Here is a 10,835-nt window from a genome sequence, read left to right on the forward strand (position 1 = left end):
TCACAACCAAATGTTTGTATAATTTTTATTCCAGTAGTCATGATCTTTAATTCACATTCACATGACAAACTACAAATTGGAATTATTCTTTAGTCACGAATAGTCAATAAATGCTTATATTATCTTCTAATCCCTGTGGATACGATATATTTTTTACTACTTGAACGGCCGGTATACTTGCCGTGTTTGAGACCGTTGATTGAATCAAATTAAATTACAATTATAACAAAAGCACTTCAACGGAAATCTCAACATAGCACCCAACAAAAAACGAGTAAGCGTCATTGATTAGGTTAACAAATATTTAAAAACGAGACTGAGACTGGACAATACTTGTAAATAATCAACCTTAATTGGACCGACCATGTTAACATGGATCAATCACCAAGTGGCACTCGACTTGCCAATTTTACATAATAAATGTTCTCTATTCTAAGGTGGCAACTTGGTGAAGTGAAGGTGAGGAGTGAAAGAAGAGACAAATAGCTGAAATGTCATCCATTGCAATGCCCCTCCTCTTGCGTTTCCATGCACGCATTGCACACTCTACCAAACGTTTAGCAGAGTCTGTTCTGTCTGGAGTTGAAGACACAATATCCACCGCTTCTTGGTTGGAGATTACATCCCACACCTATAATATAATATCATAGTACATTAGCACATGCAAAAAAAAAACAAATCAATCACATACACATCTTTAGTTAACCAAACATTTTCAGCAAGACTATATTTGTTTCATGTGATATTGCTAATTATTTCAATCAGAACATGTACATATAACAGCTTTAAGGACAATTGTGTATACTATACCCCATCAGTGGCTAGCACAACAAACTGGTCTTTGCTGGTTATGTTCCTGTGTGTTATCTCAGGCACTGAAATAAGACCATACTCTTTGACGCAGTAGTCACCAAAAGCCCTTGACATGGCAAGTCCTGGAGACTCCTCATCCGGCAACCACACCCTGTGCACCCCCGGCTCGTCGTCTAAGCAGAAAACTCGTCCTTGGCACTCGAGTATTCGCGCTGCCTCCTCTGCAATCGTGACATGTAACCACATTTTTTTAATATATGAAAAAGATTTAATAATGTCACATGGAGATATGGTCCTGGACCACGTAATAATTTCTCCATGGACAGACAAAATGATACATGGAAACACAATGAGCAACACTAACGAGGTAAATTAGGCTTGAAATCTACTGTTAGCTGAACTGCTACCATACTTCCATCATCTGATGCTGTAGCTAATACAGCACGAGAGTCACCAACATTTGCAATGACAATGAGTTCACCCTGCACATTACATAATCAAGATAAGGTTCCTTGAGACCACCACATTTATTTTGCAAATTGTGTAACTCTTACTCAGATCTTTTCTTAACACAATTTATATGTAGTTTCTTAGGTTAGGTACTTATGATACTTTTTAGTAATCCGGGTAATAAAGATTTGCATTCAAGGTCGGTATAAATCATCTTATTAAAGTGAAATTCTAATTCTAATTAAAGAATGACACAAAAAATACTTGAGAAAATAGATTAAGTTTGTCCATTTTGACAAGATTTTCTCTCTTTACCTGTCTAACAATTGACAATGCAGTTGTTCCGCTGTAAAATGAATCTATCTTGCGATTCTGCTTTAGTTCTCGATCAATGGCAGCACAAGTCTCCAAGTAGGAATGCTTCCATATATTAAACCGGTGTTGCTTTTTCTCTGTCTCTATATCAACATCAACATCTGGATCAAGTGAAGTTTGGGAAAGTGTCTCTTGCCAGTTGCATAGCAAGGATGGTGGCATTGACTTCCGTACTCTTTTGGCCACAAAGTGACCCCATGGTCCGTGTCCATCAAAAATCCCACAGAAGATCATGTCCTCTTGGCACCCAAATTCCTATAATCAACATCAACAACTCATAAACACTCAGACACGTTGATCTAAGGAACATAAATGGTTACTGAAGCAATTAATTAACAAAGAAATTATTGCTAACATAAGTGTATATGCAATAACAAGGGGAAAAAATGGTATTGCTACATACTTCCCACACTACGCAACAATCCTGATTGACTCCTTTCTTGCCTTTTTTGGAGAAAACTGAGGCAAAGTTGTTTGATCCATCAACATTAATGGTGCCTGAGCTATGTAGTATGAAGTTATTTTTTTTGGCTTCCTTTACCATTGCTTCTGCAGCTTCTCTCCGATTACATTCACTAGAATTTCTCCCTTTCTTCATCGCAAATGACTTTGCCAACCTATTGAATGCAGATGAAAAATGCCCCATCAACTCTGCAATATGATTCCGCAACTCAACACTGCTTAATTATCCCTCTTGATGTATATAATAGTACAGAATCTGGAAATTTATAAAAGTTAAGCATCAGTCACATGTAAGAAATTCTTCAAACAGTGTGATGGAACAAAAGACAATTTCTGACCAAGAAGACTTGAGATTCGGAATCATTAGCAAAAGAGGCTAAATCCTGAAGGAGGTTAGTGAAGAAAAATTCATCTCTGTTCTGAATTTTGAATTCCAACAGTGCATCTGAAATTCTTTATGTAGAGAGATGGAGATTGAAAAAGTTGACCTCAATGAAAACTGGAGCCAAGTAAGTCTAGATCATGCCATGCCGCCAAGTTTGGTTGAAGCTAAAAGAAAAGAAATCAGATACGCCTTTGGTAATATCCCATTATTTCCACCCTTGGCTCAAAAAATCAATAGGGTGGGCCATAGTTTCTTCTTACAGTAAGCATACCAAAAGTAGGAGAAAATTTTTAGCATAGAAAAGTCTGGATAAAAAGGATTTAACTGCTCAATTTCATTTGTTTATTGGTAACAGAATTGGGACCCATAAAAATCAATTCTTGTTGCCTTGCTTTTTCTTAGATTGCATGTAAAAGGAACCTATTTTATTGGTATTTGCAGAGTAAAATAAGAGTTTGTGTATATAGAACCTGTAAAAAACCAAAATTTTCTCTGAGGAATATCTCAAAAAGCCTAGTAGCAGAAATTATTTTAACTGTCATTCCTTTTCCTTTTCAAAATGCTAAAGAATTGAATAAATTCAAAAGGGAAGAAAAAAGTTAAGGACTTTATTCCACCCATATTCTTCAAAGCCAGAATACAAACATCTAAGAAAAAAAATAAATCAGTTGGTTAAGTTTCTTATCCAATTCTGCAGCCCCATTTCCTTTTGTGAAGATAAGATAACAAAGTCGTTGAAGCATAATGAAAACAAACCAGAGAAATGGAATGGATGCAAGACCTTGGTTGGAGCTGTTGAATGTTGATGGGGTGATGAAGAAGGAGCAACTAGCTAAGTTGTTGTGGCATGAAGAATAGATTGCAGTTCCGACAAAGCCAGCTGAGACTTCGAGAAAGCAAAGGTTATAGAGTCCATATTTCTTTGAGTGTTCTTTGTTTGGTTCTGGTTTTTTCAGTTCCCTTTTATCTACGGAGACGAAAACAAAGTTTTTTTCTGCATACAATTAGAAACTAATGCTAACAATAGATGATTGACCCACTCGGTGCATGTAAATTTGTATTTGGCCAGGTACACTTATAAAAACTAGCAAATAATAATTAACATTTTTCTCTTGTATCTCTCTTCCATTCTTATCACATTATTTGTTATATTTTTATTTTCTCTATGACATCATTTGCCGTTCCTTTTAGACAATTATGAAGGGACGAAATAAACACAACCAAATTTTATTTTTGCCATAAATTGCATATGCTGAATTGAATTATATCCTATTTAGGTTACATACACGTTTATTAAGCAATTATTTCCTTCCTCGTGTGTTTCAGGAGCGTATCAAAAAATAAATAAGAGGTTTATTATTTTATAAAAAACAATCTTCATACCTCATATTATTGCTTTATAGTTTATAGTAGATGAATACGAAAACGAGGCTATAATGTATAAAAAAAAGTCTTCATGTGCATTAATTTATTTGTCTATTTATTAATTAATTGTATTTAGGATTTTATTGGTTTGGCATGTGGTTTTCCCCATATATATAGGAACTCTGGAAGGTGGGTAATTTATATAAATAATGGAAGATTCCTACTGTTTTGGCTGTCCATATATATATATATATATATATATATATATATATATATATATATATATATATATATATATATATATATATATATATATATATATATATATATTCATGGTGTTATTGTATCTGAAAGCTGGGAATAATATGTAGATAAGATCGAGTTATTGTCAGAGGGTATTTGTGAGGAGGTGGACCTTAATACCTTTAATATCTAATATTTTTAAAAGCGTGAAGGAGAGAACTTCATCAAGAAAAGGGAAAAAAATCCAAACTCAAAGTTTACTAATATTGTTAGAGTTACACTATGGTTTTTCTTTTTAAACTCATAAATGTTAGATAACGGTCTTTTACACTTAAAGTATGGCTTTAATGAATAAAAATACAATCCCTACATGTGACATAACTTTAAAATCTCTTTCACACTTAATTAAACTATTATTTAGTTTTTGATCAATAAAATTGTCATCTCTAATAAAAGTGTGACTTTGTAACGGTAAGTGTTTGCCCACGGTTCACAATATATATTGCATCAAAGTGATAAATGACTAATAAATAATCTACTTCAGTTGGTTAGGCAGGTTACGTGAACTATATTATAAATTCCTTTATACGAAATGTATCTCATAAATAACAATAAAAGAGTAAGAAATGGCCTGAGCCTTTAAAGCCACCAGAATAAGACACGAGAAGTTTAAATTATTGTTTTTCCTTTCTCATCACTTTAAAGATATTAAAGCAAAGAAGAAACACTTTATGACGATCCCAAATCTAATTTCAAGTGCCTTTTATCCTTTCACGTAACACTTTAATTTTGAATTAACTTAAGCATAAAAATTTAAGACTAAATTGAAATTTACCATTTAATATTTTTTAATAGAATTGATGGTTGTTATTCGAAGACCTTGTTGTCAATCCCAAAGCTCTTTGTCACCGTGTTCACTTTTCATTGGATGGTGGTGCTTTTAGGTTGAGTCAGTAGAAAAAACAAATGAGAAGTTCCACGCATAATTCGGGCAAATTAGAAATTATAACAAAACAATACGCGTGTGCAGGACAGGGTCTGTCAAACATGAAAGATGAAACCTTAATTTAGCATCTCTATGTGAAAGAATTTTGTAGCAGGACATGTTGGGGAGAATATTAAGCGAATTAATTGCTTCTTAAGAAAAACTAAATATTTTTTTTAGACTAAAAATATTTATTTAAGACATCTACTTATCTCAATAAATACGTATACATTAATTTTTTTATTGACAAATATTAATAATTAATTTGTTATATGAACGACGATATTCAAAGTCACTTCTTCCTTCTACTAGTTCTATATATTTTTCTAAACCACTAAAACACTACATAACTCGCATATATTTATGTTTAAGAAATAAAGGGTATATGAATGAAAAGTAGATGTGATTAGGTAGTGGTAATTTTGATATTACCTATGGAAAAGGGTAATGAGATTGAGAATGTGAAAGGTGAAAGGTGAAAGGTGAAAGGTGAAAGGTGAGTGAGTGGTGAAAATTTGGAGGGATTGTAAATTTGTAATAGCCACATATTTGTTGTGGATTCCATAGGCATAGGACGTTGTCCTACAATAGATGAGGAACCCATATTTTAGTGGGCCCCTGTCTTATTGATGGTTATTGGGTCATAGCCTCCATGTCGGTAGCATGCAGCTGTGCATGCGTCCAACATTCGCTTCAATTTTGGTGTGATAGTGAGAGAGAGGGGTCACAACTCACAACTCACAACTCACAACTCAGAAACCCTAACCGAGTTCAGTTTGGGTGTGGGCTTAGGTAGTGAGTGTTGAACTTTTTCTTTCTTTTATGAGACGTGATGGCGATGGAGACCATGGGGCCAACTGAGGTCTGACACGTGGCGGTGAAGAATCATGTGTGGGGCGGTGCAGCGGATGGAATGAGTGGCGGTGGCTTTTTTATCTGGAATGGAAGGAGTGGTGGTTGTACTAATAATACTTTTCTCCATCTTACAACTTTGACCTTTCACTCCTCCTCCTCCTCCTTCTTCTTCATTTCCAACACTCATAGTACAAACTCCCTTCATTTTATTTCCATGCATTGTGCCTCTCCTCACCCACAAAAATTTAATACAAATCCATCGTTCCTCTCATTAAATTATGCCAAAACATTTATCGATAGCCCTAGCTCCACATATTTTTCACCAACCAATTCACCTGAATTTTAAGTTTGAAATTTGATTTTTTTTTTTACCATGGTATTAGCATGAACATTCTCAAATTTTTTGAGAGACTAATTTTTCTTGGAATCTTAACTATATTAAAATTATCTCTTCTAACACTTTTTTTTACTAAATTTAAAGATTTGAATTCGAGATTTTGAAATTCAAAGACCAACTACAATATCAGATAAACTAATAATTAATCATCAACAAATTGAAATGTTTGTTATCATTTAATTAATTAAATGATATATCATCTAATTACATATGTGAGGATTTGTTTAGAAAGATATATAAAATTATTGGTCAATGATATTATAATATGTTCATAGAAGGAGTGCTAACAACACATTCTTGTTAATAAACTTATTTTTATTGGTTATAATTTATTGGAAATTATGATATTAAAAGAGAGTCGTTAAATGAATTGTGAGATCCAACAAATTATGTGATTTTCAAAAAATTTTAAGTTTCAACCAATTAGAGAGAATATGTTTAAATTAAAGAATGTGTTGTAAACGTTTCTTATATCCATAATGAGGAGGGTTAGCAACACACCCCTTTTAACACTCTCCCTTTTTATTAGTTAATTTTTTTGAAAATTACAAAATTAAGAGAAAGAATCATTAAATAAGATGTTGGATTCACCAAATTTTGTATTTTCAATTAATTTCAACCATTAAAAAATAGTGTGTTTAAAAGAGTATGATAGATAATATTGCTAGCATTTCTCATTCTTAATTTATTATAGATACACAATATATATTATTAATTTTATCATTAAAATTATTTATTTTATATGTTTTAAAATGAGCTATTTATTTTTAAAAAATTCAATATCTTTCCTAGAGTAAATAATGGAGCTGGTCTAGGAGATTTAGATAATATGTCCTAAAATTTAAACTTATTATTATTATAATATATAAAAAAATTCTCGCTTTCCTAGAGTCTATGCCTAGCAAAAGATGCACACGCGTTGTTTTCTTTTACGATAAATTGTGAAAAAATGTGTAATAGTTTTCGGACAAAAATAGGTTGAGAATTTTAAAATACCTAGCTATGATGTTATTTTAAAACTAGAATTTCACTTTGATAACTCTCCCACGGTAAAGACGTTTCTTAGAAATTAAAGAGCTCTTAAAAATTTAAAAGATATTATAATGTTTTTTTCACAAATTATATTAAGTTTGTTAATATATTAGTATTATATGACTTACATATCACTTTTAATTAATTTTTTTAAAAAATTATGTGCAAATGACATAATACAAATATGTTAACAAATTTAATGATGATTGTGAGTTGGAGAACAATGTAATATCATTTAAGTTTTTAAGGTTTCACTGTATGTTCGAAATACGAAAAGAGTATTGAGTGCAATTTCAAAAAAAAAGATGAAAGGTGTGAATGTAATTTACTCTTTCTTTATGGAATGATCAAAACATCCTGAACCGAAAACAATTATAATAGCTATCGAATGATCTCATTTAACATGATTTACCGTGAAATGAAAAAAGGAGAGAATATTTGTAGGTAATTAAAAAATACATAATTATTTGTGACAATAATTTAAGTAGATTTAGAAGTAAATGAGAATAGGTCCTACACACACCAAAAACAACCTAATAATATAAGATGATTTATGTCAAAATCAAAAAAATGACAAAATACATCATTTAATTAATCATTTTTTAATCTTGTGTGCAAAAAAATATTTTTCATATTCGATTATGTATATCATAATTGAATATCAACTATTAAAATAACATGTTCGATTATAATATTAATTAACATATTTGATTATGTATGTACTAATTTCACTTTTTTTTTATTAAATCAATTTTAATTTATTTCCGTTCATTCTCTTCAATTTTCTCCCTCTCTATGCAAAGCATAAAAGAAAAAAAAAAAACAGAATAAATTTTGATATTATTTTAAAATATAAGAATCAATCCTATTTTACAAAATTAGTTAGTAAGGGATCATCATGAGTTGTCTTGTGCTTTACATATATTACCTTGTCTATAACTCAATTTCAATGGTGGGTGTAAGATTTGTAACACCCTCCCTTATGATTGAAGAGATCTTGTCTCTCCGAAAGTTAAATTATTATGATGAATTCCATGTGCAACTTTGATGGAGTAATAGCTGCTAACAAAAACTCATGATATAATGACTAGAGTCACGGAGATGAAGCACCTCAAAGGTATATATCTAACAAAGAGCTAGCACTGTACTCAATCATTTATCTTTTCTTACAAAACTCCTGTGCACTCACATGTGTTTAAACAGTGCATGAGCTTGTGGCTGTGCAAGAAAGAGCGATAGATATTATTGATAGGACATGGCTTTATTCTCAAGTAGGACGAGTTAAGCAGTGAATTAGTAGTTAAATTAGTGATGAAGTCGAAAGTTACAGGTCCATAATGCACAATATATATTAACTTTGAGAATGGCATTATAATTGCACTTAACGGTTGGTGCAAATACTCGTGTAAAATGTGGAATGATTCTTCAACACCATCATCATTCATCATTGCCTTCTTTAACATTAAAAGATGTAATATATACATCAATATCCGACAGATGCTTATCTTACAGCTGCTGCCCAAAAAGAATTTGATATAGATAGTCAAAGCCATGACATGTCAATTCTGCATGTACTGTTTTAAAGCATTTCTTGTCTCTTATTCGCATTACCCGACTTAGTTTTAGAATTTAGCCTCTTAGTTTTAGTTTTAGTTTTTTTTAATAATTATTTTTAAAGATACTAATATCCAAACACCTTCACTTACGTGATTAATTCAAAATGAATAAAGTAGGATTATGATGAGATGAACTCTTTGCAATTACATTCTCAAAAGCTCATATATATATATATATATACTTATTAAATAATAAATTTATCTAAATTTACTTTACTAATTTTTTTTTATAGATTTAATCTATGTATTAAAATTTTTTAATTTAATAATTAAATTATTTAAATTTAATGTAAAATATGAGTTATTAAGTGAAATAAATTTATATAAATATATTCTTGGAGTAAATGAATTTTTTTTTAATGATTGGAGCGTTAAAATTTAACGTAAAATATAAATTATTAATTAAAATAAATTTATATAAATTTACTTTTAAAATAAATGAAACATTTTCACACAGTCCCCTGTACTTTGTTTCATAGTTTCAAATATCTTTTCTTCTGTTAATATTTTTTAAATAACGTTTATGTAACTCGTTTGTCGTTTATTTTTATTTTTAAGGTGCTTGTTCTAGACAATTAATTTTATTTAACAAGTATAATATATTTAGTTGTGATAACTAATGATGCACACTTTTGTTTATACATTTTCTTCATCATTTCAATTTTAACTTATTTTAATAGTTTTGTAAACTCTTTAAGGTTTTGATACTAAAGAAAACGAGCTTATTTAATTTGTATGGTATGAATTAAATATGTTAAAATAGTTTTTCAATAAACTTAAATAAAAATTTATTTTAATCATAACCTCAATTATATATAATTAATTATTAAAATAATTAATTATATTTGTTTCGGAGTATTATATTGCATTTCTAGGAATCATATTTCCATGAATATTTAAACCGAAATGTTATTTTCAAGTATATTTAGAAAATGTGTTTGGTTATACTCCAAATTTTAAAGCAAAAAATAATTAGAAAAGAAAATTATGTGTATTAAAATATAACTTCCAATATTTCTATAAGAATATCACAATTTTACACTCTCAACACAAGAATAAAAAAAATATATAATAGGAAGACATTCTCAAAAATAAACTATCATAATTTTTTAAAACTCATAACAAGAATGAAAATATTATATTCTCATCTTCATATTTTCGAAAATCAATTTTTAATTTGTGTAACAAACTTCCCTTAAAGAGATGTGAGTAGATGGTTTTAATGAGTGAGGAAATATTTCTTATTTCTTGTAACTTTTAAGTTGAAAAGAGTTTAAATTTGTCTAGAAAACTTAATATATATATATATATATATATGTATATATATATATATATTTATATATATTTATCTAAGATTGAATATTTATTGAGGCATATATGTAGACATAGTAAGAGTTATTATGTCTTCTAGAAAAAAAAAATAATAATAATAAAGAAAGTAAGAGTTATTACGTTTAGAAATTTTAGGATCTAAGGAATTTTTGTTTTCATACAATAATATAATTCATCAATATTCTTTTCGTTTTCTTCTTCTAACTTTTTTGAAAGATAAAATTGTTAATTAACATCTAATAATCAATAAATTTCAACATCTCATTTGATAGTAATTCTTTTAATCACTATCTTGTGACATAATTTATCACAAATTAAACCTACAAAAATTTCAACTTTAAAAATTTTATTTTTATAACGAAAATAATTACAAGTATTATTAGACAAATTTATTAAACATTTGCGACCTAATAACATGAAATAATCTAAGAAGTGATTCACAAGATGAATTACTAAAAAATAATACTAAATGAGATACGCCTACCGTGAATGATCTATAAGTATAATGCATGAACAACTCTCAGG

The 10,835-nt window shown here is 29.7% G+C and overlaps 1 protein-coding gene across 6 annotated transcripts; it reads right to left on the bottom strand.

Annotated features, from left to right (window-relative positions):
• Positions 1 to 235: 235 nt before the first annotated feature.
• Positions 236 to 3,540, bottom strand: LOC109795484 (putative protein phosphatase 2C 34). Of its 6 annotated transcripts, none has more exons than XM_083059703.1 (7): positions 3,267 to 3,540; positions 2,589 to 2,649; positions 2,042 to 2,356; positions 1,579 to 1,893; positions 1,178 to 1,295; positions 811 to 1,034; positions 236 to 631 (listed from the first exon to the last, which is right to left on the bottom strand). In XM_083059703.1, the coding sequence occupies exons 3-7, from the start codon at positions 2,282 to 2,284 to the stop codon at positions 428 to 430; spliced, it is 1,104 nt and encodes a 367-aa protein (XP_082915829.1). In that variant the 5' UTR covers positions 2,285 to 2,356; positions 2,589 to 2,649; positions 3,267 to 3,540; the 3' UTR covers positions 236 to 427. The 6 variants fall into 6 exon arrangements, with proteins under 6 accessions (XP_082915829.1, XP_020210594.1, XP_082915830.1 ...); XM_020355005.3 differs by having other exon boundaries at positions 2,439 to 2,649; XM_083059704.1 differs by having other exon boundaries at positions 3,242 to 3,540.
• Between the last annotated feature and the right edge of the window lie 7,295 nt (positions 3,541 to 10,835).

Source organism: Cajanus cajan, chromosome 7, assembly GCF_000230855.2.
Source record: "Cajanus cajan strain Asha chromosome 7, NIPB_CcT2T_4, whole genome shotgun sequence".
Classification (NCBI taxonomy): domain Eukaryota; kingdom Viridiplantae; phylum Streptophyta; class Magnoliopsida; order Fabales; family Fabaceae; genus Cajanus; species Cajanus cajan.